At 42.9% G+C, this 27,036-nt stretch overlaps 2 protein-coding genes across 2 annotated transcripts in view; one reads left to right on the plus strand and one right to left on the minus strand.

The window, feature by feature from the left end:
* LOC307214293 (uncharacterized protein) overlaps nucleotides 1-19,164 on the plus strand; it is a 52,822-nt gene extending 33,658 nt beyond the window's left edge. Inside the window, exons 6-7 of the mRNA XM_079973116.1 lie at nucleotides 17,690-17,819; nucleotides 19,083-19,164. Of these exons, the coding sequence (XP_079829242.1) occupies nucleotides 17,690-17,815 (126 nt within the window). The 3' untranslated portion in view covers nucleotides 17,816-17,819; nucleotides 19,083-19,164. The remainder of the gene's footprint in view (nucleotides 1-17,689; nucleotides 17,820-19,082) is intronic.
* GRPR (gastrin releasing peptide receptor) lies at nucleotides 1,185-26,251 on the minus strand. The gene is made up of 3 exons (XM_079972874.1): nucleotides 25,159-26,251; nucleotides 9,437-9,788; nucleotides 1,185-6,258 (listed from the first exon to the last, which is right to left on the minus strand). Exons 1-3 carry the CDS (start codon nucleotides 25,782-25,784, stop codon nucleotides 5,872-5,874), a joined length of 1,365 nt encoding a protein of 454 aa, XP_079829000.1. The 5' UTR covers nucleotides 25,785-26,251; the 3' UTR covers nucleotides 1,185-5,871.
* Between the last annotated feature and the right edge of the window lie 785 nt (nucleotides 26,252-27,036).

Genomic DNA, 27,036 nt, shown 5'->3' on the forward strand with positions numbered 1-27,036 from the left:
CATGGAACAAAACAGTATTATTATTTTTTAGGAAGTTCAAACTGTCCTAATTTCCAAGGTCCTGTTTTTCAAGGTCAAGCCCAGAACTCAGGTGGAGTATTGAGGAATCAAGCTAAGTAGTGGTCCAGAGACCAGTTGCAAGAGGAAGGTGCCAAAAGGCAGAGACTGTGCGACCAATTAGCAGGCCGAAAACCAGAGTCTGGGAACAAGGGTGCTCAAAGACAGGGCCTTTAGTACCCTGGACAGGTCCTAAGGAAGAGACAACTTGTTCCAAAAGTGTTGGTTGCAGAATGAGTTCTTAAATGGCCCCTCAGTCACACTGCCTCTCCCAGCCTCTGCTTCATTGCTGGTAAATAAAGAACCCTCTGACCTGAAGGTTGGCACTGTTTTGCCTCTCTGCTAACTCTAATAAGACATGCTGCCTGCAGTCAAGCACAGTGAGGCTCATAGGGGAATGTATGCTGGCTTCTTGGTGGGGTGCAGCTCAGAGACTGCAGTCACTGGGGAGTCCTGGTTCAGAAGTTCCCTGGTTGTTGGACGCAGACTCAGTGGAGTCAGGGTCCAGATCTAGCAGTTCTTTCATCCAGCCATCTTTGTGGAGGCCCAAGTGCCAATTTTTCTTTACCATAACTTTGAGAGATAGGCCAAAATAATTATCTTCATGCTATAGTTGGACAGCTGAGGCTAAAAGATAGTGGCCAGTTTTAAGGTAGTTAAATATGTTCTTAGCAGAGGTGATAAACCCCAAACATTTTTGGTCAACCTGCTAGCTGCTAACTACCAGTTAACCCCTCTCCTTGCTTTGAGCAAATGTCAGATTCCGAAATTGTAGAATTGACAGGATAAACCACGAACTTATCATAACCATAACCCAATAATATTAGAAAATTGCAATTCTATTAGTGGCATTAGCCAGACACATTGTTGTAGAATAAATGTGTTAAGCTTTTAATATCTATCACCGCATATTATTACTACATAGTACATATCTCAATATACAAAAAAAAGCATCGTGTGTTTCACTTTGCAGTTGTTCCTTATTCTTAAACATGCCTAAAGCTCTATATGACACAGTTGTATCCATGAATACATCTCCTGAACATTTAAGAAACATTGGGAAAGTGCTGTGCTTTACCCTACCCCCACCCCCCAATATGGCAAAATGCACACTGTTGTAAACATAGTTAAACTTACATTTATTTAATGGTATCACTTTTCACATTTAGATTGTATACAACATACGGCTTATTTCAGAAGGGGGCCACACAACCCCGGTAAACACAACTCTCCTCACATTTTTTTCACAACATGAATTAATACTGTACTGAAAATACTTAGAGATTCTTGACCATTCTAATCAAGGCCTGCCTTCACCACCGCCTCTCTGCTGCTGCTGTTGAAAATATGAAAATCCTTCGCTTTGCTCATTTCATAGATGTGCAGCATAATCCAAGCATGTCTTGTATAAAATGGAGGGGATTCCTCCCCCAGCCTTCATGAATCCCCCTGCAATGAAGAGCCCTCTTAATTCTCCTTGATTTTACATTTACTTTTACATATCGGTTTACCTTGGGGGGGAAACAACATTTAGATGCTGTTTGTGTTTTCATCTGGACTCTGAGATTTAGGGTTTGCCATCCTCTTTTATGCAAAACATAACCCATATGGCTTAATTAGGCCTATTTAGGAGATTCAAGGCTTTCGGACTCTTGTGTGTAAACTAGGGTGGGAAGAAGGAGGAGAAAAAGGTAGTTTCCAGGGCTTTGGGAGTCATTTTGACTAAGAGCAGCAGGAGTGGAATTCAGGGCAGGCCAGGGCAGGCCCAGACTATTTAGTTATTTTAAAGGGTGAGAGCTATTATTATATTGGAGTCTCAAATCCATATGGAGGGATGATCATACTTAAAATAAATTTGTGAATGTTTAAAATGGTAACTGTTGTTGCTAGGCTATAGTAGAAAAGTGAGTCAGGAACTCTGTTTCCCTTCAGGCTGTCCCCCTTGGAACTCTTCCCCTTTCCCAGCAAACCTGCCTGGATGGAAGAAGGTTTTGTCTCTCTCTGGGAAGTTTGTTGCTCTCTTCTTGGTCTCTCCAGTTGAATCTTCAAAAGTCTGAACTGTGGGAAGTTTGAAGGTAGACTTGCTACTTTTTGTAAAGGCTAAATTGTGGTGAATGGAAGCCCAGTCAGCCCGTTGGGGGTAGCTACTCTACTTAACTGGCAATATAGGCACTGCTTAATGATCATATCGGACATAGGACAGGACTGGCCCATAGGGATTCTGGGTTTCTCTATAGGCAGACAGTATCCCATGTTTTACCAAAAAGTTTGTGTCTTATCAGGAAGTTCTCCTGCAGAAGGGTCCAAGAGAAGCTTGGTTTGTTTGTTTTTAAAAACGTAAAAGTAAATAATCTTCCCAGTTCACTAGCTGCCACTGGTTGGCAGGGAATATTCAGGCCAATTCTCCAGTGAAACATAGTTCAGGACAAAGTGGGTGCCAGGAATTCAGTGCAAGCTGCTATTATTGATATTATTCTGATCTGGGCATTGAGATGTGGGGCACAATGCCAAATGCTGAAAGACCTGCAAAATGGAAACATAAAGAATGTCAACGAGCTGTTGCAAAATACTAAGCTGACAAGTAAGTTTGCCAAGCGGTCTTCACTGCCTGCTGTTGTGACCACTATTGTCTCGATTGTCAATCCCATACAGGAATTGGAGTTACACTGCCAGGAAAAGGATATGACAAAACCTGAAAGCAGAATGGGGGGAAACCAACAACCATCGAAAAAGGAGTGAGTTAGCTTGTAAAAAAAGCTTTCCAGAATTAGAATCTCCTGCACAGCTAAGGATAGGAAGATGCGTCAGCGTGTCAGCTGTAAAATGTGCTGAGAATATATAGAGGAAGCAAAGAAGTACTTTAAGAATTAGTACTGTGTTGACTTCACTGGGATCTGACAGAAATGGTCATTTTAAAAGAATTGTGAATCACCTCAATTTGGAAGTGCATCAGCAGGCAATAGAGCTGCACTGGGAGAAAAGCAGTGATAAACATCCATGGCTGAAAATACGGAAGACACAAAATGCAGAAAATATCAAATTCATAGTCACTTTGGCATGTGGGGAGACTATTTCTGCATATCTGGTCCTTGATCACTCTTGCTACCAGCCGCTTAGAGTGCCTTATGAATGATGAAAGACCTGATCGTGAAACTACCAGCATGTAATCACTGCAGAGATCTTGTTTATTACAGAGAAGTGTTGGCAAGTATCAGTGCCACAGAATAAAAATGTAAATTTGATGAATGTTTGGCATTCAGTATTCCCATTGATGGCAGTGTCAGCAAACAGAAGATAACAAATGCAGTTGTAGAACTGCAATGACAAATGGAAATTGGAGAAATCTTTTCCTACTGATGCATCTGCCAGAGCAGAATAGGGCTAAAGGTTTGCTTGAAGCCCTGAAATAATGTAGTTTCTGATGAACTACATGAAAGAAGCCTGGAAATAATGTAGTTCTGATGTCAAGAAACGGATGGAAATGACTGGAGAATCAGCAAACACAACGAAGAACTCTGGTCTTGGGAAACATTTAAGAGATCAGCACATTAGAGAAAGTTTGACTTTTTGGTGCTGTGCTCACCGATCAGACCTTGCTGCATCATCACCACTGTTCCAGAGCTGAAGATCTGGAAGGCTAGCCTATTAGCTTGGAACACCTACTTCCACACATCAAAGAATAAAACAAATCTACTGGGTTCTGTCTTTCTCGCATCAAAACAATTTTTGCAAAATCACTATGTATGGTTTATACAGCACCATGTCCACCTCATTAATAATAGTGTTGCTCAACCAGACTAGTTGCCAGAAAGTCTGGGTAGATCTTAAGAAGACTGAAGATAGAAAAGAAAAATCAGAAGCCCATGGTCTACTGAAAACATGGGATGCTAAAGCAAATTTGGCTAACAAAACAGGAATAGCCTAGATGTGCACCAGGTTCTACAATATTATCTATAATGTGATAAGAGCATCTTTCCTGGCATACTTACTTGTAGAGATTCAACAATCAGAAAGCTACAATTAAAGAAGGAAGGTCCTTTCCCTGGAGATGTGAATCCAAATCCAAATTTAACTTTGCTGGTCATGGTGAAAGTGAAAGAATTGAAGATTTGTTAACAGTCAAAACGCATGTGCAATTTGTTTGGAAAGTGTGCAAGCTGCTGAACAATTTTTTTAGCAGAGCATCTTCTAAAGAACAGGACCCTAAGCTGTCTGCTATCCAAGGTCTGCTATAAACATAGTTACTCACACAGCTTGTGAAGACAGAATTGATATTGTATGCTAGAATCTTTCTTGCATAGAAGAAGGAGGGGAACCATGGGAAGTAATTTCTAAAGTGCCCCCATCTCCCACATTGGAGTGATTTAGGATGTTCAGTGTCTCTGTATCTTCGCTAGCTGTTTCCTATAAATTATAGCATGGTGCAATAATGTCTGGCAGCAATTGCAATTCTCTCACCACACAGCGCAAACTAAAAATAATTGTGTCCCTGCATAATGACACACAAACACAGGTAGTTAATGCATGGCCAAACCCAGCTCTGAATGGGCATGGTACAGCCTGTTGTGATCCTCAACCAGCTGTTGTCCACTTTTTTTCAATCAAAGTCAGGAGACAATGTCAGCCTGCTCAGGAGATTTATGCTGAATGGATTATAAAAAAAGAGAGTTCTGGACATTTTAGTTTCATTTTAAATGCCAAGTTTCTTTAAATTACAACAATTTACTATTAGAATATATGTTCCAAGACATTTGCCTATTTAAATCAATGTGTGTTTAATTATTTCAAGTGAAGATGAAAAATGCACTGTTGCATGATTTTTAAGTGCCCTTTTGCGTTCATTCCCCTGCCCTCTGCCACAGTGAAAATTCCTTTTAAAAAATCCCTGGATGACATCACTTTGGATTTAATAGGTTTTACTCTAAACTAAGCATGCTTAGAAATGCTGCCTTACTTTAGTGCAAAAAGCAAAACCATAAAGGTGTTTTCTTAAGCATGAGTGAAGGTGGGCAGGTAAGATAGAACCAGGGAGTCCCTTACATCATTTTGTTATTTCGTTTTTTGTTGCAGGCTTGCTCATTTAAAATGGTGTAAGTAAGAAGTTAGCATCCTACCAGACAAAATGGGGGGAAAGCCTTCTGGCCAATCTCCGAAAATGGTCGTGCTCTCTCTGCATATGTGCTAACCTGTTGTGCAAGTGCAAATGTACTACACTGATCTGACTCGGCTACTAGGACTGTCCCATCTATGCAGGTATTTCACAGAAAGGGAATGAGAATGCCTTATCAGTGGGTATTATGGGTCCAGAAGAGTGGAGTGTGGGACAGTGAAGATGGAGAGCTGGCTCTACTCTGGACCCTGTGGCTGTTTCCGTACAGTGTGAAGGACAAAATGGGGGACTGGCTCATTTTAGCAATAAATAACGATAATGATAATAACCCTGACTTTCTTCCAGAACCTGCATGTACCAAAAAAGTTTCCTCCCTCCGCAGTCTTCTGTACAAGGCTAACAAAGGAACAGGCTGATAATCTGATGAGGACTTGGATGCCTTCAACATTCATCTCTGAACAGTAGAAATCGAAAGGAACCCACATATTATAATGCAAGACCCTAAAAATGACAGTGCAGATGTGGGCAGCCCTTCTGCTCTGCATTAAACCTTGCTCGCATGCTGTCAGTTTGTTCTCTGGTCACTGTCCGCCTCTCTGTGCAATTATGTACATTTGTTACTTACAGGAACAAACAAAACAAAACAAAACAAGCAGCAATGGCTACACAGATCTTGTGACCGTTTTCAGTCTCTGTGGTGCACCCTATACATTCTCCTCGTGGCAGGGGTGGTTGCCATTGATGAAGCTGAACACGACCATTGATTGGTTGGAGCTCTTGAGGGACGCCATCCGCATGGTGCTTCTGCTCTGGGACTTCATGAGCTCGCGGGCTTTGCAACATGAAAGCTGGTGGTTAAATTGTTTCCTGAAACTTTTGCTGAGCAGGTAGAGTGCAAAGGGGTTAATGCAAGAGTTGGCAAATGCCAGGATCCGAGCACAGAGAGAAGTGATAAAGTGCAGAATGGATGTGTCCACCTCGGAATAATGGTACGATCGATATAAGTAGATGATGTGATTGGGCAGCCAACAGAAAGCGAAGATGCAGACGAAAACCAGCACTGTCTTGGCTAGGCGTTTTCGCGATTCCATCTGAAAAGAACAACATGGTCAACAACATTCAATAGAAGATGTGGAAACTATTTCAGTTTAACAGAGGACAGGGTGATTTTGTTCTGCACTGAGTTTAGCAATCTCTGAAATATAGTCATGCTTCTCCCACCCCTTCGAAAACTCCATTTTCTTTTGAAATAAATCCATTTGAAATATTAATAAAAATAATAGAAATAATTTATTATTTGTACACCACCCATTGGGCTGGGTTTCCCCAGCCACTCTGGGCTGCTTTCAACAGAGCATTAAAAACAGAATAAAGCTTCAAACATTAAAAACTTCCCTAAACAGGGCTGCTTTCAGATGTCTTCTAAAAGTCAGATAGTTGTTTATTTCTTTGACATCTGATGGGAGGGCTTTCCACAGAGTGGGCACCACAATATGTTTACAGTCCAGTCCTATCCATGTTTGCTGGACCCCGAGTCGAACGGGACTTACTTCCATGTAAGAATGCAAAGGACTGCAGCTCCATGGGCCTAGTTAAATGCATTATGACACCTTGCATACATACAGTGAAGTACAGCAGTTAAGATTTGCCATTATGGAACACCATATTGCATACCAAGAGCAAAGGAACATATTGCTCTATGGTTCTATCCATGTTTGTCCCATCGTTGGTAACTTGATCTTTGTACAAATGTAAGGAGAGGGGAGCCTTGCTGCAGGGAGCAGAACTCCCATGTCATAGTTATGTGAAGAAAGTATCCTGTGGACAAGAAATGCATAAACATACTTTTCAGTGGTGTTTCCAGTTCAGTTAAATACAGAAAATGGGCACATCTAAGTCCTACCAAGACATCACAGCTTCCCATGCTCCCCAAAGCCACAAAAACTGAAGTATGCAAAGAGAACAAAGTGGAGATGTGAGGAAAAATCCTGTTCTTTGTTTTTGACAGTGCCGAAAATGAGAATCTTGAAAAGCAGAGTAAATGGCAATGCTGCCCCCACAATTCCTGCTCTTTGCTAGTGAGTTGGGGCAGCAAAGCAAAGGGTGTGCAGGAGCTGAAGTAGTCAATATGTGTGGATAATGGAGGTACTTGGATCCTAATGTCCCTTCAAAACTGGGGCAGACACTCTTTTATATTCTGGTCCCAAACCACAGATAGATACATGCAGAATACTGCTGCCTATGCCTCATTGCCTAGCAGATGGACAGCACTATCAACATTGACAGTGTTCCGGTTCAGAGCATAATTCCACCTCTAGACGACCCCTAACCGGACAGCCATTTGGTTCCTCTTTACATGGCCTGGTTATAAATATTTTCAGATCTGGCCTGGGCATTTGCCTGGGCATCAGCCAGACCTTCTCAGTCTTGCTAGCCACCCAGAGTGGCTGCGGCAACCCAGTCTTATGGGTGGGGTATTATTATTATTATTAGTAGTAGTAGTATTACCTGACACCTTACCTCCCTGAACATCTCCCAGTCTTCTACCACCCTAACCTCCTTTCCCGTTCTTTTGCCTGCCCATCTATACCCTTGTTCCAGCCCCACACAAGATGCTTTTCTCAGCTCAGACCCTGCCTGCAATTATTTCTGCTTCTGGCCATACACTCCTGTGGATTTATTCAGTAGTGGCATGTGGCATAGGCTGGAGTCACTCTCACAGCACCAGCACTGCAGCTTCTTACCTAGATGGGACTGAGGCTGGGTGGGTGTGAGGTTGCACTGGTAGGACCACCAGATTGGTGTTGTGGCCACAGAACTCTGAGCTCACTGCTGCCATTGCCCAACTCAGCCTCATCTGGGTAAGCAATGGTAAAACCAATTTCAGGAGGGCAGCTCCATCCCAACACTTGTACCAATGCCGGATCTACCCCAGCAGTTTCATTCAATCCCAGCAATTCTATTCAGTGGGGTGCAATCTGGCCAGGATTTTCATTTCAACTTTCTGTATCTCGACACTGACAGCCATGGAGAAATCTAGAGAGCAGTGACTATATCTCACAAAATAATCAGTCAACAAGTAATGAGCTTAGCCTCTCAGAAAAGCAGCTATTCCACCTTGAAAGAGGGAAGCCAGCAACAGTACCGCCATTGTCATCTATCACTGTCACTTCAGATCTTTTATTCCTCTCAGTTGCATAGACTGAAAGGTATGGAGTTGACAACAGGTGATTGACACAGGCCTGCTGAGAAACAATTTTTTTTCAAAGATCAAACTAACAATTAAGTTCTGTGATAGACTTTTCTGTGAAGGCAAATCATATATACTTTATGGAGTGGAATCTTAACTTAATACTTGTTGCTCCTGCCACCTGCATGGACATTATGAAGGCAGAAGGTAATGCAATAAACAAGCAATACTTGTTTCTGAAAGAGACAAAAGGCACTGTCTGAAACTCAAAGGGGAAACCACTGTTTTACAGACTTAATCTTGGCTCCTGTTTCCCTTAGCTGGTGAGAAACATTGCTTCTCCTTTTTACTCTGCATATATTCAATGCTTATTGTCAGAGGTGCAGAAGGAAGAATAGAATCAAGCATGAGCAAGAAATACAAGAAGAATGCTTCGTATAATTTAGAAAACATAAAGAGCATTAGTTGTTTTTGGAAAACACCCACAAGTTATTCAGTGTGATACTTTTATTCCACCCCAATTTTTTTCTAGTTAATGCACAATTTAAAATGCAATCCTATGCATGTTTACTCAGAGGTAAGGGCCAACTGTATTCAATGGGGCTCACTCTCCAGTGAGTATATAGCAGGGGTGGGGATCCTGTGACCCTTCCGATGTTTGATGTTTGCAAAGGTCACTAGGATTTGTTATCCATATCCTTCTTGGAGGCATGAACCAGTCAGGTGGACTGGATGGACATAAAGGTGCTGGTTATTGAGTCCTTCCCCAGAAATATTATGTACCTAATCCTCACATCACTTTTCCACATGAATGTATTTATGGAATTGCTTTATAGAAACAGTCTTTGAACTCCAAATACTTAAAGTCATTAGAGCTGTAAATAAAAAAGGACAAACGGGAAGGAACTGAGACTCCCACTCATGAAATATACACAAATGACAAGCTGCAATGTACCATAATTTATCCATACCTCTTTGCTCAATGGATCCTTTGAAACACCTTTCTCTTTATTTGTAATGAAATGTCATTCCCAGTTTGGCTTTGGGTAGTAATTACTTGCAAACAAAATAAGACATACCTGTTTTCTAACATGGACATTTCCTTCCACCGGTAGGTTGTAAGCACTCCGTATCAGGTTTTTGGCAATGAAATAATAGTATACTGAAATAACAGACAGGGGAATTATGTAAAAGATGAGAAAGGAAGCCATGGATTGAATTTTTGGATGCAGCTCATTGGTCAGTGGGTAGGGTGTACAACTGATGAATGTTTTGTTAGTGCCTTTGTCATAGAAAGGTCTCAAGTCTGAAAACACAGCTTCAGGAATGGCAAGCAGCATAGATAAAATCCAGATCATGATAGCTTTCAAACAAATCTTCAACAGGGCGTGGGAAGCTTGAATGTCCATTGGTCTCACTATAGCTCTATACCTAAGGACAAGAAAAATAATTATGTTACTAACCATAAGGATGAACCTACTGGGTCAAACGTGCCTTGATTAGCACCTTATTCACATGAGAAAATATGTTTGGCCATAAAAACTGGATTATACTCTTCCCTTCCCCCCATTCCCAGTAATAATAATAATTTTATTATTTATACACCACCCATCTAGCTGGGTTTCCCCAGCCACTCTGGGCACCTTCCAACACACATAGAAACAGTGGGTCTGAATCTGTGATGGTGAGGATTACCAAAGACTTGCCTGACATGGCTGATGGCTATTTTGAAAAACGTTAAACTTTTTTAGGAAAAATAGTTCAGCCTGTAAAATGATTGCCCATGACATTGATTCCTTTTCATTAATGTGGACATTAATATGTATATAAATAGCATTCATAAGGGGCTCCTTTTGATGAGAACAGAAAGGAGGACAGCACATAACATTCAGAGTGACAGCAGGTGAAAGTGCCAGTCCATCTTGTGTTTGGTTTGGCTACATTTCCTGGAGGGATTTCTCCCTGTGCCCAGTGTTGCTAATTCTGTACCTCTTAGTACAAATCTACCATATATTGGACAAAAGTCCCTCCTCTGCTGTCTTGCACTTTGCATCAGGGAGAATAGCCTCCTTCGGTGCAGTGGAGGTTTCCTTCCTGATGCAAAGAGCAGCTTCAGGTGGGAGCGTAATTTGAATCTAGACCACAGTGGGATGGGGTGTTAAACTTCCCTTCCTAACCTTCTTACCTGACCCCTGTACAGCTGCTACTGACATTTTTTAAAAAAAGAAGGAACATGCATTTTAATTGCATTCAAACAATGAAAATCATATCTAATTTATCCCTTGTAATTGTGTCTTTTTTGCCTTAGTTTGCTTTCCCAAAGTTAATGACTGTATCATTCAAGAAGGACAGAACTCCTCCTGAGAAAAGTCAAAATCCCTGTACCTTCATGTTGAATTAATATCCAATGTTTTCTGGAGGAGATGCTTCAGTGTTTGATACCACTTATGACGCACAAGATTTCACTGGGGGAATGGAAATCTGACTGATCTAGTTATTCAGGTGGAAGGGACAAGCATTATTGACATAAGAGAAAATATCTCAAGGGTTATCACATGGAAGATGGAGCAAGATTATTTTCTCCTGCTCCGGAGGGTAGGACTCGGACCAATGGATTCAAGTTACAAGAAAGTAGGTTCTCAGAAAGAACTTTCGGGTGGTAAGAGCTGTTCGACAATGCAGTGGACACCGTTGGGAGGTGGTGAACTCTCCTTCCTTGGAGGTTTTTAAGCAGAGGTTGGATGGCCATCTGCCATGGATGCTTTAGTTGAGATTCCTGCATGGCAGGGGGTTGGACTAGATGATCCTTGGGGTCCCTTCCAACTCTACAGTTCTATGATTCTATGTAAATTTCCCTGACTCTTGCAGGCGGTAGGCAAAGAAACACACAACACAGTTATGTCACATCACAGGATATCATTCTGAGCAGAAACCTAATGTTCTCCTGCAGTCTGTAGCTTTAGCCTATGAATGAAAAACAGCAGAATCTTTGAACTGATTAATCTCCACTGTGACTAGCAGACAGTGGTGGCTGGTGAGGCAGTTTGTTAGTTGGAACTGCTGGGTTTTGCTATGGAATTGTTAAGGTACGAAAGCTTCCTTTCCCTCCAAGTGCTTGGAGGGAGGGCCTTCCTCATTCAGCAGCACTGTGAAAATGCAGAATTTCTGACTATTGACCAAGCTGACTGAAGCTGATGTGTGTCCAACAACTTCTGCAGAACTTCAGGATCCCCATCTCTGGACTAGGAATCCAGTTCATCAGCTGCTACCACCAGACGATTCACTCACCTTTAATGGGCAGAATGATAGCTCACATTCCACGTGCTTTTGGAATTTATTCTCTTCCCTTACAGTATTATACCTTCCCAACCCAGGATGCAGCTCAATAAGACACTGAACAAGTGGTATTTTTCCAGTTGTTAATTAACGATGTATGGCTACACAAAATGTCATTTTTAGGGACTGCTACTATAAACACCTGGATATATCCTTTCAGTTCATTGGGCTCCTTTACTATTTTATGATAAAACATGGCACTTAATTCCCCACCCCTAGTGCATTCCTATTTTTGTTCAAATCAACTAATTTATGTAAACAATTATCTGTGATGTCAAATTGCATGTGTGGAACAGATCTCATTTGTGTTTGCTCTAGAAGGCTGTTACTATTTGATCAAGATAAGCACATTCTTAAGAAAATTAATGTGAGTGGGAGAGTCAAGCACTCATTCAATGTCTCCCATGGGGCATAAAAGTGTTTAACTTTGGCTCGATCATACTCACTGCTGCTTAATCCAGATTTTTAATTTTAATTCAGTGGGAAGACTTCTGTTGTTTGTACACTTCCCAACTGAGCCAAAAAGGTTAAAAAACAATTATGTTATTGCTTGATGTGTAATTACTGAATAGCTGCTTTTAAAAAATAAAATAGCTGTGCTTTCTGCCTTGCTCTCTCTCCCATTTTAGTAGATTATTTGCTATGTGTATGCATTTCGTATGGAAGCCCAGAATTAACAAACGTGTTCATTGACCAGCAGAAAGGAATATGATGATCTACACATAAGCACCTTCAATAGCAACATTTGGCCCAGGACTGGTTAAGTTGAAGGGACCTGTGTGCAGCAGTTGTTGGTAAGGCAGGGGTGCTTACCTGACCTCCCATCACTGCTGTCCCTGTGGTGTACCATGCGGGCAAAGAGAAAGAGCAAGGCAGCAACGAGATTGGTGTGGTGCAAACACACCAGGAGAAACACTGGATTGGCTCTGCCAATGTGTTTCCACCACACCAACCTCACCACCACTTCACTTGCCCTCCTGGTACTCCATGGTCAGGTAAGCAGCAGCACCCTACCCATTGCTACTGCCTGTGTACAAGATGAATAGTGGGAGCCCTAGTGGATCATCAAGTATCAGTCATAAGCATCAAGCAAACACTCCTCAGCAATGGCGCAAAGCCACTCAGCTCATCAATACTAACCACGAATTGTCTGAAAGACCACAGTGTATGGGTGGTTAGATTTTAACAACCTTTAATCAGTTCTCCTGAATTAGATAAGTTTTTTGTGTGTGTTCAGTGCTTTTGTACTAGTCAGAAAATTGGTTCAATTACTTAAAAAGTCTTTCTCCAGAACTCCAGCTGAGATGCAGGTGGACAGTATGGGGATGACCCTTATAAGAAATATTCAGAAAGCTCTGCAATAGCTACTGTTTAGCTCAGAGGAAACATGAGCAAAAAAGGCTGCTTTGGTAATATAACCTTACCCAGTTCCTGAGTCAATTCTGTCCTGCACCTCTTTCAGTTAATAGCACATCCTAAATGCATTTTAATAGCTGCTCTTTGCTGCGGTAGTTTCAGAAATCTAGTCAGATATCTGGGAGTTAACATCAACTGAGTGAAATGTTTGGACGTGGTCTGTTCCCAGCCAAACATACAAATAACCAAATAAAACAATAATACATCCCAGGTTTTAGTATGATTTTGGGATAATAGAATTTTGGAGACATGCTGAATTTTTACAACGGTTCTTAAAAAGATCCAGCAGTTCATCTTCAGTTAGCCACTATCTACAAGTATGATTGTTTGTCTTGGCACTGATTTTGAAACTGAGGGTGGATTTGCATGGGTGGACAGTAATATAAGCTAGTCTGAATCCACCTCCAGCCACTTTCTTCCTACAAGGAAAATTATGGTTGCAATCACCTCAGGGTGAAAGCAACAGTGGTTGCCAAAATCAGCTTGTAGAAAAGAGAAAAATGCCCAGGTGAGTCACTCTGGAAGTTAATGGCTTAAGTGAGTACGTTCCTAGTTACCTGGACCAAGACAAAGAAGTTGCTATAGTAACTGATTTAGTTCACAGTGACATAAAGCGTAGCTAGTCAGGAATGACGATGGGCAAATACGGAGCTGGAGAAACTTATAGTAGATAGAGAAGTGTAATTGCTGGAATCCTTGCAGAGGCTAACAAAGAACATTATGAGAAACCTGCAACCAAGCTCTGTACTTACAGATAAGCAGCCCAAACTCATCTGAAATGTTTCATGTGATGTGCTGTACAACCTTTGAAGCTACACTTCTGGTTCTGTTCCCTATTTCCATGTGCATGTTTTTATTATTTGCCATCAGAATTTATGGCAGCTTAAATCCCTGATATAGATGCATTGAGATGGTAACTAATTGGTGGGATTTACTTGGGAAACCATATTTGGGCATTGAAGAACCCTATTTTCCCCTGGCATCCTGCTAAATAAAGCAAATTCCAACACTATCATTCATGGGGCTTCATTTTTATATTAATCATCATCATCATCATCATCATCATCATCTAAAACTTAAGACAGATTCTTTGAGTTATGAATCTCAAAGGACTCACAACCCTTAGAATATCCCAAAGAACATTAGGAATCGTGAGAAGCTACTAGTGAACATGATATATCTTGAAACATTTATCCTGAAACATTCTCCCCATGGAGAAATAGAATATCTGAAGAAAAATGCAGCAAATATCAAGCCGGGAACCAGGATGCCTCTGTCCAGTGTGTGAGACCCTGCTCTCTTCCAGTGTTTCATGTGTGCAGACACACATCCCTAAAGAGACAGAGAGATGGACAGAAATAGGCCACTCCACATAGTAGTAATGCCAAGATTACTGCCTTGCAGCAAGAGCCCATTTAGCAAGGCTGCTCTTCTCTCTAGCATATTTAGGTAAAGGTAAAGGGACCCCTGGGACGCAGGTGGCGCTGTGGGTTAAAGCCTCAGCGCCTAGGACTTGCCGATCGAAAGGTCGGCGGTTCGAATCCCTGCGGCGGGGTGCGCTCCCGCTGCTCGGTCCCAGCGCCTGCCAACCTAGCAGTTCGAAAGCACCTCTGGGTGCAAGTAGATAAATAGGGACCGCTTACCAGCGGGAAGGTAAACGGCGTTTCCGTGTGCGGCTCTGGCTTGCCAGAGCAGCGATGTCACGCTGGCCACGTGACCCGGAAGTGTCTCCGGACAGCGCTGGCCCCTGGCCTCTTAAGTGAGATGGGCGCACAACCCCAGAGTCTGTCAAGACTGGCCCGTACGGGCAGGGGTACCTTTACCTTAAAGGGACCCCTGACCATTAGGTCCAGTCGTGACCGACTCTGGGGTTGTGGCGCTCATCTCGCTTTATTGGCCGAGGGAGCTGGCGTACAGCTTCCGGGTCATGTGGCCAGCATGACTAAGCTGCTTCTGGCAGTGCACGGAAACGCCATTTACCTTCCCGCTGGAGCGGTACCTATTTATCTACTTGCACTTTGACGTGCTTTCGAACTGCTAGGTGGGCAGGAGCAGGGACCGAGCAACGGGAGCTCACTCCGTCACGGGGATTCGAACCGCCGACCTTCTGATCAGCAAGCCCTAGGCTCTGTGGTTTAACCCACAGCGCCATTTAGCAGAGTGATTAATCCAATCTCAGTCCCAAGCAATGTCAGCTAATAGGTGCAGCAAATGTTCTGCACAGAACCCACAAACAAGTGGCCTCTCAAAACTCACAGTCCAACATTATCAGCAATTAATATCCAGGACTCAACGTCCTGCTCTTTTTCAAAGTTCAGACACAGGTTCCCTTGGAGATGGCTTGAGTTGGCCTCAATTAAAAAAAATATGTAATCTATTCAGTAAATCTATTAATATTATTCTTGTAGGACCTTAGCAGAAACAGGGTGTTCATCTGCCCATGTGCTTTTTTTTTGTGTGTATGTTATTTAAAGAAAGATTGTACTACTAGAAATTCTACAGATTGGAAATTGCTACCATGATAAATGCTTTTTTCCAGGTTATTGTTTACCTGGAAAGGCAAGAACACAGTGGAAGACTGATGCAGGTATGCAGTTATAAACATTATGATCCAAATGTTTCCTAGAACAGGAGAGTGGGCTACAAACATTTGCATTACTGGAGAGAAATGTCATCTTGAGCGATGTCGCATATAAAAATATATTCCTGCGAACGGAAAAGAACTACTTGTGACTTCGTCAAGTTCCTTATTTATTTGATCGTACAGACGCTTCTCATCCAGTACAGCCACCACTATCGGCTGATAATACAGGATAACCTTAAGGTGAGTTTGGTCCAGATTTCCTCGTGCTTTGAAAAGTACAAAAGGTTGGAAGAATGGATGCCCTTTTTCAGAATATTTTAAAAAATATTATGGTATGATGAATTCGTGAGCAGGATTTGAGATATGAGCAACAGAAGTAATTAGGTTATAATATTGTAGTTGTAGGGACGCGGGTGGCGTTGTGGGTTAAACCACAGAGCCTAGGACTTGCCGACCAGAAGGTCACGGTTCTAATCCCCGCGACGGGGTGAGCTCCCGTTGCTTGGTCCCAGCTCCTGCCAACCAGCAGTTCGAAAGCACATCAAAGTGCAAGTAGATAAATAGGTACCTCTCCGGTGGGAAGGTAAACGGCATTTCCGTGCACTGCTCTGGTTCACCAGAAGTGGCTTAGTCATGCTGGCCACATGACCTGGAAGCTGTACGCCGGCTCCCTCGGCCAATAAGGCGAGATGAGCACCGCAACCCCAGAGTCGGTCATGACTGGGCCTAATGGTCAGGGGTCCCTTTACCTTTACCAATTGTAGTTGTGTTTTAATAGATAGAAGATAGTGTGCAGCAAAAGGAAGGGGAGAACAACTCCATGGAAAACGGGCAAGAAGTCGATAAAAATAAGAGAAAACAATGGGACAGAGCGATGGGGAAATTTCTGGAGCAACAATGGGATATCAGCTTCACCCAAGTCTCATGCTCTACCAACTGAGCTACTTGCAGTAATTTAAGCAAGTGATGTTCTTTCAGTGTTTCTAATTTGAATTCTGTGGACATCTTTGAATTCCCTTCACCCTTCAAAAGGTCTGCTGATATAGCCATTCTGCCAATGACCATCCAATCACGAGTGTCCACAAACATGGTGCAGGATGTGGACACTGAATATCAAAAACCGTATCTTGCAGAGATGCTTGCCTGAAGCCTGCCACCAGGGATGCAAAAGAATTTTGTTTGGCCTGCATTTTTAAGCAAGCTGACTTACATAATTCACACCTCCTAGAGGTGGTATACAGAACTAGCCTGCAGGTTTTGAACTTCTCCGAATTTTGAAATGCAGCTCTTGGCTCAAGGAAATGTACCCAAATGTGTAAGGCATGTGCATTTTGGGATAAAATGCTTTAGAAATGCATACATGGGGGGGGGGGGAATTATTTAAATTCATATTTAAATCTGAATTTTTGTATGGATCCCCCCATGCAAGAACGTTTTTAGTATACAAATATCAGTATAGTATAAAACAATACATAGCACATAACAAAGAAACAAAAGATAAGTGTCTATCATATTGTAGTATTGTAATATTTTGTAATAATTTTAATTTTTTCCAATGTTTAGTCCTTGGGGCTTTTTTTCCAGGGAAGTTTGTGTGTAGAGGGTTACAAACAGATTTTTAAGAATTATATATTTAAGTGTGCACAATGTAAAAATGAGATGGTATCACCTTACGAAGAAACACATGCCAAGTAGACACATCCTTACAGGTAACTGCAACATGTCAGCTGCTCATGTTTTGTAGATCCTTATTTTCACCACTCCTCGTATTTCTAGCTCTTTTTGGACAGAAATAATTAATTTCTATAATTATAGGGTTATTATTTCATAAGTGGCTCAGGGAGCACAATGTTCAACAATCTGATGTGTTTCCATTCACTCTGTCAGTGGGCTGCTGCAGTATGCCCTGTGCTATTTAAAGCCTTTTCAGAGGGATTATTTTCCTTAATGACTTAACTGCTAGTGATTTATTTTGATATGTCATTTTCTTACGCAGAACATAGACAGATGTGCTGAAAAGGAAATTCGGCCTATCTTCCCAGTTGGAGCTGGAGAGAATACAAAGCACAGAAAACTGCTCACTGCTGCCATGATTGATCTAAACAAGAATCAGAGTTCATAACGAGGTACAATTATATAGAAATGAGAGGTGCAGATTCATTGAGGCATTTATGCAAGGAACTGTGTGAAACAGCATTTAGGCTTGCCTTTATCTTCCTCTGCCCTGTGATTGGTCCTTCTGTTCCCAGGAACTACCGATCAGCTAGGACCAGGGGTGCCAACTTTAATAATCGATCACAAGATGTGGTGCATGCACACACCATTTGAATGGCAATGCCCATCAACTTGGTGGGGAGAGGGTTGGCTCCCTCAAATATGTTATTAGGGGTAAGGCAAAGGGACTTTGGTCCCTAGGAGTTGGCTCCTATGGTGAGGACCATATGGTCCGGTAGTTTGGAAGTAGAGTTCAGATCCCTTCTTCCATGCCGCTAACTCAGGAGGTAATCCTAACCTCCAGTCAGCTGTGGTCTGACGGAGCAGCACAGCCAATGTCAAATTCACAGCCGAGGTTTAATAGAATTGTAGAGTTGGAAGGGATACTGAGGATCATGTAACCCAGAGCTAACAGGATCAGTGGTCAGGGATGATGGGAATTGTAGTCCCAAAACAGCTGGCAGGCCAAGTTTGGCCATCACTGATTCTAACCCCACCCCCTGCAATGCAGGAAAATGCAGCTGCCCCATATGGGTATTGAACTGCAACCTTGATGTTATCAGCACCATGCTCTAACCAGCGGAGCTGTCCAGCAGAGCAAAAAGGCCCTACTGGGACTGCTGCTGTCACATAATGGCAGCAGGGTCCACACAGAATCCAGCAGATTCTGCACCACCTTACCCCCTTTTGAGGGACTGTGCTGGCTGCTGCCATCAGAGCTGCTGCCAGAGATTGCTTCTACCTGGCCAATATTTAGGCATTTGGTGTGCTCTTGTGTGGTGGAGCTGTTTTGCGAGCGGTCAAGCTCTCCTGCTGATGGGGGATAAGCAGAATACACAGTGGAATCCTTCACCCATAGTAGGTATAATCTACATCACAAAGTAATTCTCAAGATCTCGCATAGGTAAACTCAGCCCTCCAGATGTTTGGGAACTACAATTCCCATCATCCCTGACCACTGGTCCTATTAGCTAGGGGTGATGGGGGTTGTAGTCCCAAAACATCTGGAGGGTTGAGTTTACCTATGCCTGCTCAAGATGCTCAAGAGCAGATGTAGAGAAGTGGCTAAAGAATCTGAGGTTTTGGGGTAAATGTAATATTAATAATGTAATAACAATAATGTAGTAGGCATGTTCTATGACAACCCCAGTCTTAAATTATGTCCTTTTGCACAGCCTCCTGAGCAAGCCAGTGTTGAAATAGCCAACACAGAAGCCCCTTATTGCTGTCCCACCACCTGCTGAAGCACTGGGAGCATTGGTGAGTGATAGGACCTTCTCAGTGGGGGCACCACATCTTTGGAAAGGCCTTTCCTCCAAGATGTCTCTGATGTTGACGTTGTTTACCTTTTGATGATGGTCTTTAATATGCTTCTTTAGCTATCACTTGCTGTTTATCTGTACCTTGTTCAGTTTTAGCTGTTGTTATATATTCCTTATGTAATATTGTTGTTTGTGCACAAGGCATTATTAATTGGCACTTTTTTCTACTGTTGGGTTTTATTTTGCATTTAAAGCTTTGTTCTACTGTATGTGTATCCTGCCTCGGGACCATTTGATGAAGGGAGGAATTATAAATCAAATTTATAATAATATTGATGCTAATGCCACCACTCATCATCATCATCTTTCTCCAGCTGGTATATTTTATGAGGAATGGGACAATGTGTTGCAATTCCATTCAGTACTTATCTGGTGCAGTGAAGGTCCAGCTTATAATCAGGATTGATAGGCACCTACAAACAACACCCGGTGCCCATATAATTGTATCTGTTTCTCATTCTTAAATATATTTTTTCCTTCCTAGCTAGCTGCAACCACTGCAGCCCTTTAGCTGACCTCACCAAACGCCCTTTGCTTTGGTCATGGATAAACGTGCTGCTCATAACAGCTCTGAGTTTGCTGCACTTGAACCATCTGCTCTCACTCAGCATCTCTGGCTGTTTGCACTGCATGGTGGAGATGGGCAGGGGAGCTGAAGAAATGCGCACTGTAAACAGGGATGTAATGAAGTCTTCTGCTGTATTGACAGAGTGGCAAGCAACCCAGGATGTTTAAGATTCTGTGGATTCATCATATCTAGCTATACACACACACAAGGCACAGAGTATGATAGGCCCTATTCAGAAGCAATCTCCAGGAAACAACTTTCTAGGAGAGCAGTCCAGCTGCCGTTCTAATTACAGTGGTACCTCTGGTTAAGTGCTTAATTCGTTCCAGAGGTCCATTCTTAACCTGAAACTGTTCTTAACCTGAAGTACCACTTTAGCTAAAGGGCCTCCTGCTGCAGCAGCACCGCCACGGCACGATTTCTGTTCTCATCCTGAAGCAAAGTTCTTAACCTGAGGTATTATTTCTGGGTTAGCGGAGTCTGTAACTTGAAGCGAATGTAACCTGAAGTGTATGTAACCCGAGGTACCACTGTATTGTGTATGCACACATAGGAGAGACTCAGGTTTGGTGTTTTGTATTGCTTCGTTTTATAGGAGGGCATTTGCCCAAGAAGTTTTGATGGCTTTTGGTAGACAGTTAATATTACTCATACCCTCCAACATTTCACCAGTGAAATTAGGGACATCCTACCCATACCTTCCAACATTCGTCTGATGAAAATAGAGGTGCCCAGTCTAGAAGAAGAAAAGCCAGAATTCACCAGGAACACCTTCCTTATTCTCTTAAAATGCCAATGGCACCCACCTGGGAAATGCCGGAACTGAGTTCAGGTGAGTGCCATGTGAAAAAAATCCTGAGGGTTGGGGCAGCCTATTCCATATCCTCCAACATTTCTCTGATGAAAACAGGGATGTCCGAAGAAAAAGTGGGACATTCCAGGATCAAATCATAAACCGGGATGGCTTCTGTAGATCTGGGACTGTTCCTGGAAAATAAGGACACTTGGAGGGTCTGTTACTGCATTTATATATCACCTTATTTCCATTGAGCTCAGTGCAGTGTGCATGGTTTTTTTCTCCTTTTGCTTTCACCACAGCCCTGTGAGGTGGGTTAAGCAGAGAGAGTGCACCTGGTCCAAGGTCAACCAATGAGCTTCACTGCCCAGTTCTGGTCTGATAGGCCAACAGTTTGAACCCTGCCAATGCACTGCACTGCCTTGGTGGAGAGTGGAGGGTGATGTCATGCTTTGCCTACCTGCCAAGCTGATTCCCCCAGCTGAACGTATACATGTGGGTTGTAGTTTCCCACATGTGCTGTATACATGCAACACATGCACAGACCGGCAGATTAGCAATGGAGACCTTTAAAAAAACAAACAAAACCCTGGAGAATTAATAACTATTCTTGTAATTCAGAAGCAGGAAGCAATCAAATTGGTATCAGCTTGAAAAGGCAAACTCCTAGACATTTTTACAGCTTCACAATATTGATTCTCTGCTGTGTGTCCACTACGAAACAGGTGGCTCTTGCACCTGCTGAGAGGAGAGAGAGTGACTGAGTTCACGCACCGCTGCTCCCTCCTGATCAGGTAACCACCGTTTTTCATGTTGACACAGTGCAAAGCATTTATCTGCCAGGACTCTGGGGGGTGGGGGGGGAGGTTCTTGTGCAAAGCTGGGTGTTCAAAGCCTGGACAATGCTCTCTGGATGGGCTCTGTACCTCTTTCAGAAATTTTAATCAGCACCATTTGGGCTCTAGATATTTGCAAAATGTATTCCTTCCCTCTCCCCACATCCCAATAAATTATTGGCCTCACAGCACTTGAAACACTTCAGATACTGGAAGTATCTGGTAGACTACTGAAAGGGCTCTCTGTCCCGAACCTTCTAACAGTCAGCATCATTGGATGCCCATGAGTTTTAGTGTTATGAAGGAGAAAAGGCTCCTCCCAGGTAAATGCTGCACATCCTTTACTGCAACTCTCTGCCCTGCGCCCAAGCCAGGCTTAGTAAAGGGTAAAGGGGACCCCTGACCATTAGGTCCAGTTGTGACTGACTCTGGGGTTGAAGCGCTCATCTCGCTTTATTGGCCGAGGGTCATGCTTCCGGGTCATGTGGCCAGCATGACTAAGCCGCTTCTGGCTAACCAGAGCAGCACACGGAAACACCGTTTACCTTCCCACCGGAGCGGTACCTATTTATCTACTTGCACTTTTTGTGGTGCTTTTGAACTGCTAGGTTGGCAGGAGCAGGGACCGAGCAACGGGCGCTCACCCCGTCACGGGGATTCAAACTGCCAACCTTCTGATCGGCAAGCCCTAGGCTCTGTGGTTTAACCACCCACGGCCCCCAAGCCAGGCTTACAACACTGATAAATATTGCTCCTGCAGATCCTGCTGCCGCTCCTCCCATGAACCCAGCATTCCTGCTCCAGTACATCACTGGAGCTATGGGTGTTTTTGATAATACCTTTAGCCATTTTTGCTTCAGATGTCGGTTGCACATCTACTCATCTTAATTTCCCTGGCTTTCCTTTAGTTTTAACAGTCGGAATATTAATGGGGAGGGGCTGTCGCTCAGTGGTAGAGCATCTGCTTTGTGCGCAAGAGGTCCCAGGTTTCACCCGCCAGCATCTCTCCCAGAAGCTGGGAGAAATCCTTCTCTGAAATCCTTGCGAGCCATTGCTGGTCACTGTAGACAATACTGAGCCAGGTGGTCTGAGGCTTTTGAGGTATGAGTGTGTGTTTGTTTGTTTTTAACAATGGTGTATAAATTTTATAGGGACGTGGGTGGTGCTGTGGGTTAAACCACAGAGCCTAGGGCTTGCCGAACAGAAGGTTGGTGGTTCGAATCCCCGCGATGGGGTGAGCTCCCATTGCTCAGTCCCTGCTCCTGCCAACCTAGCAGTTCGAAAGCGCATCAACTGCAAGTAGATAAATAGGTACCGCTCCGGCAGGAAGGTAAACGGCGTTTCCGTGTGCTGCTCTGGTTTGCCAGAAGCAGCTTAGTCATGCTGGCCACATGACCTGGAAGCTGTACGTTGGCTCCCTCAGCCAATAAAGTGAGATGAGTGCCGCAACCGCAGAGTCGGTCACAACTGGACCTAATGGTCAGGGGTCCCTTTACCTTTACTTATAAATTTTATGAAATTGAATGAATGAATGGGCCAATGGTCTGATTCAGTTAATATAGGATTTTACAGCTCCTGTCATCTTTCCCTTTACACATTTCTTTCCTGAACTGAAAAGTTGAATCTTCTTAGCTTTTGTTCTCATATGAAGTATATGCTTTGCTCATTTGCTTCTAGGATAATCAATGCACAAAAAGTGGTTTTAGCGCGTGTCCTATCCTTTTGGATAATTCTTTGCATGCAGAATAAGGTGCCTGTAAGGGGAAGGAACCCCTTTATCCATCCCTCAGGTGGGAGTGGGGATGCATGCACCATTGCTGACAGTTCTCTGACAACACGGATCACCCACAGGAGAGGGGAACTTTCTTTCCACCTCTGGCCTCCGACTACCCACCTTCTGTCAAGGCTGTGCCAGGCAACCTTGCTGAACTTTCACCAGTTAAAAACAAATATCCTAAGGGAATCTCCGCCTCCTGAAATCCAAGAATCTGTGTTTGATTCACAAGTTGTTTTTGAGATGCAAGAGCCATGGCTGGATGTCTACAGCTCACATGCTAAGATTATGCAGAGCCCAGTTTTAAAAACAATAGAAAGACAGTAGCATTCTTCTGTGAGTCTTTAGGAGGGAAGTGACTTCTGATGGCAGCCCTTCAAAATATCATAACTGAAACCCTCTCACAGCCTCCTCCCCATGCTAACTCCTGTCAATGGAGCTGCTTAACAGAGTTTGCTGGAATACAATGCTGCCTGCTGGCCATGCTGAATGGAGCTGATGGGAGCTGGGGTCCAACAGTGGGAGTTCCGCAGGCTGCCCACCCCTGTCCTACAGATTTAATACACACAGCCAGACTACTGTACCACAAGCAAAGAACAGGCAGATATCCCCCCCAAAACAGATAACTCAGGATAGGATGAGTAATTGAGCAAACAAACCAAGTCACTTGCAACAGTAAAGGCAGATGAGACAGCAATAGAACCATAGACTCATAGACTTGTAGAGATGGAAGGGACCTTGAGGATCATCTAGTCCAACCCCTGCAATGCAGGAATATGCAGCTGTCCCATATGGGGATGGAACCTGGAACCTGGCCATGATCAGCACCACAAGCTGAGCTGTGTTCCTGTGAAGATCCTATTCTAGGGGATTCAGTAATTTATAGTGCAGTCCTATGCATGCCTGTTCAGAAATGCAGGCAAGTACTATTCAGGAATAATTTCCACAATTATTGTTTCATTGAACACACCTTTATTACTGTTGTGTAGCAAAGGGCTCACTTATTTGCCGTGTGTGTATGTATGCAGAATACCAGGTTGGTTGTGGCGGTGAATGAGAGGGCAATTCATTTTCTTTACTAGGGAAATGCTCAGTGAGGTTCATAACATAGTGTTGTTTCTGTTCATTCAGTAAAACTCATCCTGTTTGTAGAAGGACCTTGCTAGCTATAGAATTGTGCAGACCTGATTATCTGCAAAGTTCTGTCATAGACAGCAGGTCTGTGTAGGAAATCTCCAGTATAGATCACACGAGAGGATTTTACAGTCTTCAGAATCAATAAAGACGTTTGGCACATAAAGTCTGCTACATTTCATTTTGCAACATACATTCTGAATGCTTGTAGAAATAGGGTTTAACAATGTACTAAAGGTTTTAGCTGTTTCCTCTATGAACAGTTTTCTCATCAGGTTCCTAAAACGTAGAGGAAAGCAATTTGCAGAAAGATAGATAACTGCAACTCTATAACTTTCCACTCAACACCTGTTAACTGTAATGGATTCTAAATCAATTTATGTGGAAGGAAATAGCCCAAATGAAATAGCTGATGAAATAACATGGGTCTAATTATGGTATGAATAATGACATCCCAGTTCCCTTGACCCTTATTTGTTTTTAAGAGTCAATTTTTTTTCCCACTGAATTTTTTAAAAAAGCACAAAATAAAAGTAGTTTAATTAGGGCTAAGCATATTAAGAACACTGAAAGTGAAGGGCACAGCAAGTTTCCACATTGGGAAAGGTAGCTATTTTGTCATGTCTAACTTATATAGCTTTAGGTACAGATTTTAAGCAACCCATTATTATTATTTTATTGTAAACTTTTCAGAGGGAGGAGAAAAACATAACTTCAACCATACAGTACTCCAAAACCAAACTTGATCCACAAAGAGCCTTGGGTTTTTAAAACACCGTACTATATGAACCTCAAGAAGACTTTTAGGCACAGCTGCTTACCTGTCAGCAGAGAGAGCCATGAGGGTGAAGACGGACACCCCCACCGAAGTCAGCTGTATGAAAGGGATAAGTTTACATCCAACCCGACCAAACAGCCATTCAGCAGACAAGTACCTGCTGGCATCCACAGGAACACAGGTGAGCAAAAGAAGCAAATCTCCAAAAGCCAAACTTGAGATGAACAAGTTGGGGACGTTCCTCATGGACTTCACGGTGCAGAAGATTTTGATCAGCGTAACATTGCCGACGAGTCCTATCAAGATGATGATCCCATAAATGGTTGGAATTGCATACAGGAACCGATAGTAAAACAAGTCCTCATCCAGGAAGGACAGATTTGCATGTTGAGCAGAAGAGGTGTTGCAAAGAATGAAGCCATCCAACTCCACACCTAGCATAATGCACTCCTCAGAAGACATTGTCAAGTTTTGGCGCACCAAAAAAATGCTTGCCTGATTAATATTTTTACCCAAAAAAGAAAAGAAAAAGAAAAAAGCTTCATAAATTCTTTCGAGCAGATTTCGTCCCTTAGTGGTGATTGGCAGAAATGGAATATGTGACGTGACTGAAGGAAACACATGCACAAGAAGAAACCCAGCCCATTCAAAACAAGGAAGCATCAGCATAGCTTCTGTTTCAAAACTTTGCTCTCTCTCCTGTTCATGAGGCCTGGGAATAAGTACTTCCCCAATTTGCAAAGACTGAGCAGTGGTCTACACAAAGCCGTCCATAGTCCATTACCAACACTCCTAGTGAGGTTTCAGTGTCGAAACGAAGGGGTTGCATTTTGCAATAACTTTTGGTAGTTGCTGCTCTTTCCAGCCCTTTCAGATCCTGCACTTGCAGGCTGCGTTTGCAGCAAAGGTGAGGAGCAGCTCCTTTAAACACTCAAATCCTAGAGGCAGGATCTCTGGGACGTCAGCTCTCTCCCTGCTTCGCACCATAGCAAGCTTCCTTCTGTGAGTACAGTAGATATATAGGAAAGTGCAGTCTTTTTCTGGGGGATGTCAGCCACCTACTGGACAATTTCATCACTGCCCAATGAATTGTGTTTTGAAATATACTCTTGAATCCCTCTAATGTATTTTTGTTGGGATTGTTCTTATGTAGGAGGCACAAGTTTAAAGTCTCACACTTTACTACATTTCTTACATTTGTTCCTTACTACATTAGTTTAGAGGGAGAGATACAAAAGGCATCTGATGTCTGACCCTACAATTCAAGAGAGCTAGAATTCTGCACTAACAGTCTCATGATACTTGAACAATTTACTCTGTTTCATCCAAGATTCTGTTAGAATCAATTATACAAATTGTGCCTATTTGCCTATAGGCTGTAACCTTGTTCACACGTACCTAGGAGTCATCATTACTGGACACAATGGGATGTTCTTTCCAGGAAACATATATGGGTTTGAGTTGTGTATTTATTTAATTTGAACAGTACTGGATTCTTGTGGATTCCCAGTTGCGTGGTAGGGGTGAGGGAGATTTTCTGCAGAAATGCTAAGGATGTGTTCAGTATACGGGTGTATCTGAAATTCTCCTTATCTGAATTTCTTCCTGTATTTCAGAGGTCTGAAATACCAGCACTTATTTCTATACAGAACAGACACGTTAGGTATTCTCCAATGTTCTGGGATGCACAATCTGCTGTTGTGTTCCATAGGATCACAGGCAGCTACCTTATATTATATTATGTTATGTTAGTTCCTTGGGTCCACCTAGCTTAAGAGCTCTCCAAGGTTTCACACAGGAAGTCTATCCCAGCCATACCTAGACATGCCAGAGATTGAAGCACGGACCTTTGGCACACAAAACAGATGGATGCTCTGCTATGGTCCTTCCATTCACTGATACCTTGCAGCTACTCTCACAA

Source organism: Podarcis cretensis (assembly GCF_951804945.1).
Source record: "Podarcis cretensis genome assembly, chromosome: 4".
In the NCBI taxonomy this organism is placed as follows: domain Eukaryota; kingdom Metazoa; phylum Chordata; class Lepidosauria; order Squamata; family Lacertidae; genus Podarcis; species Podarcis cretensis.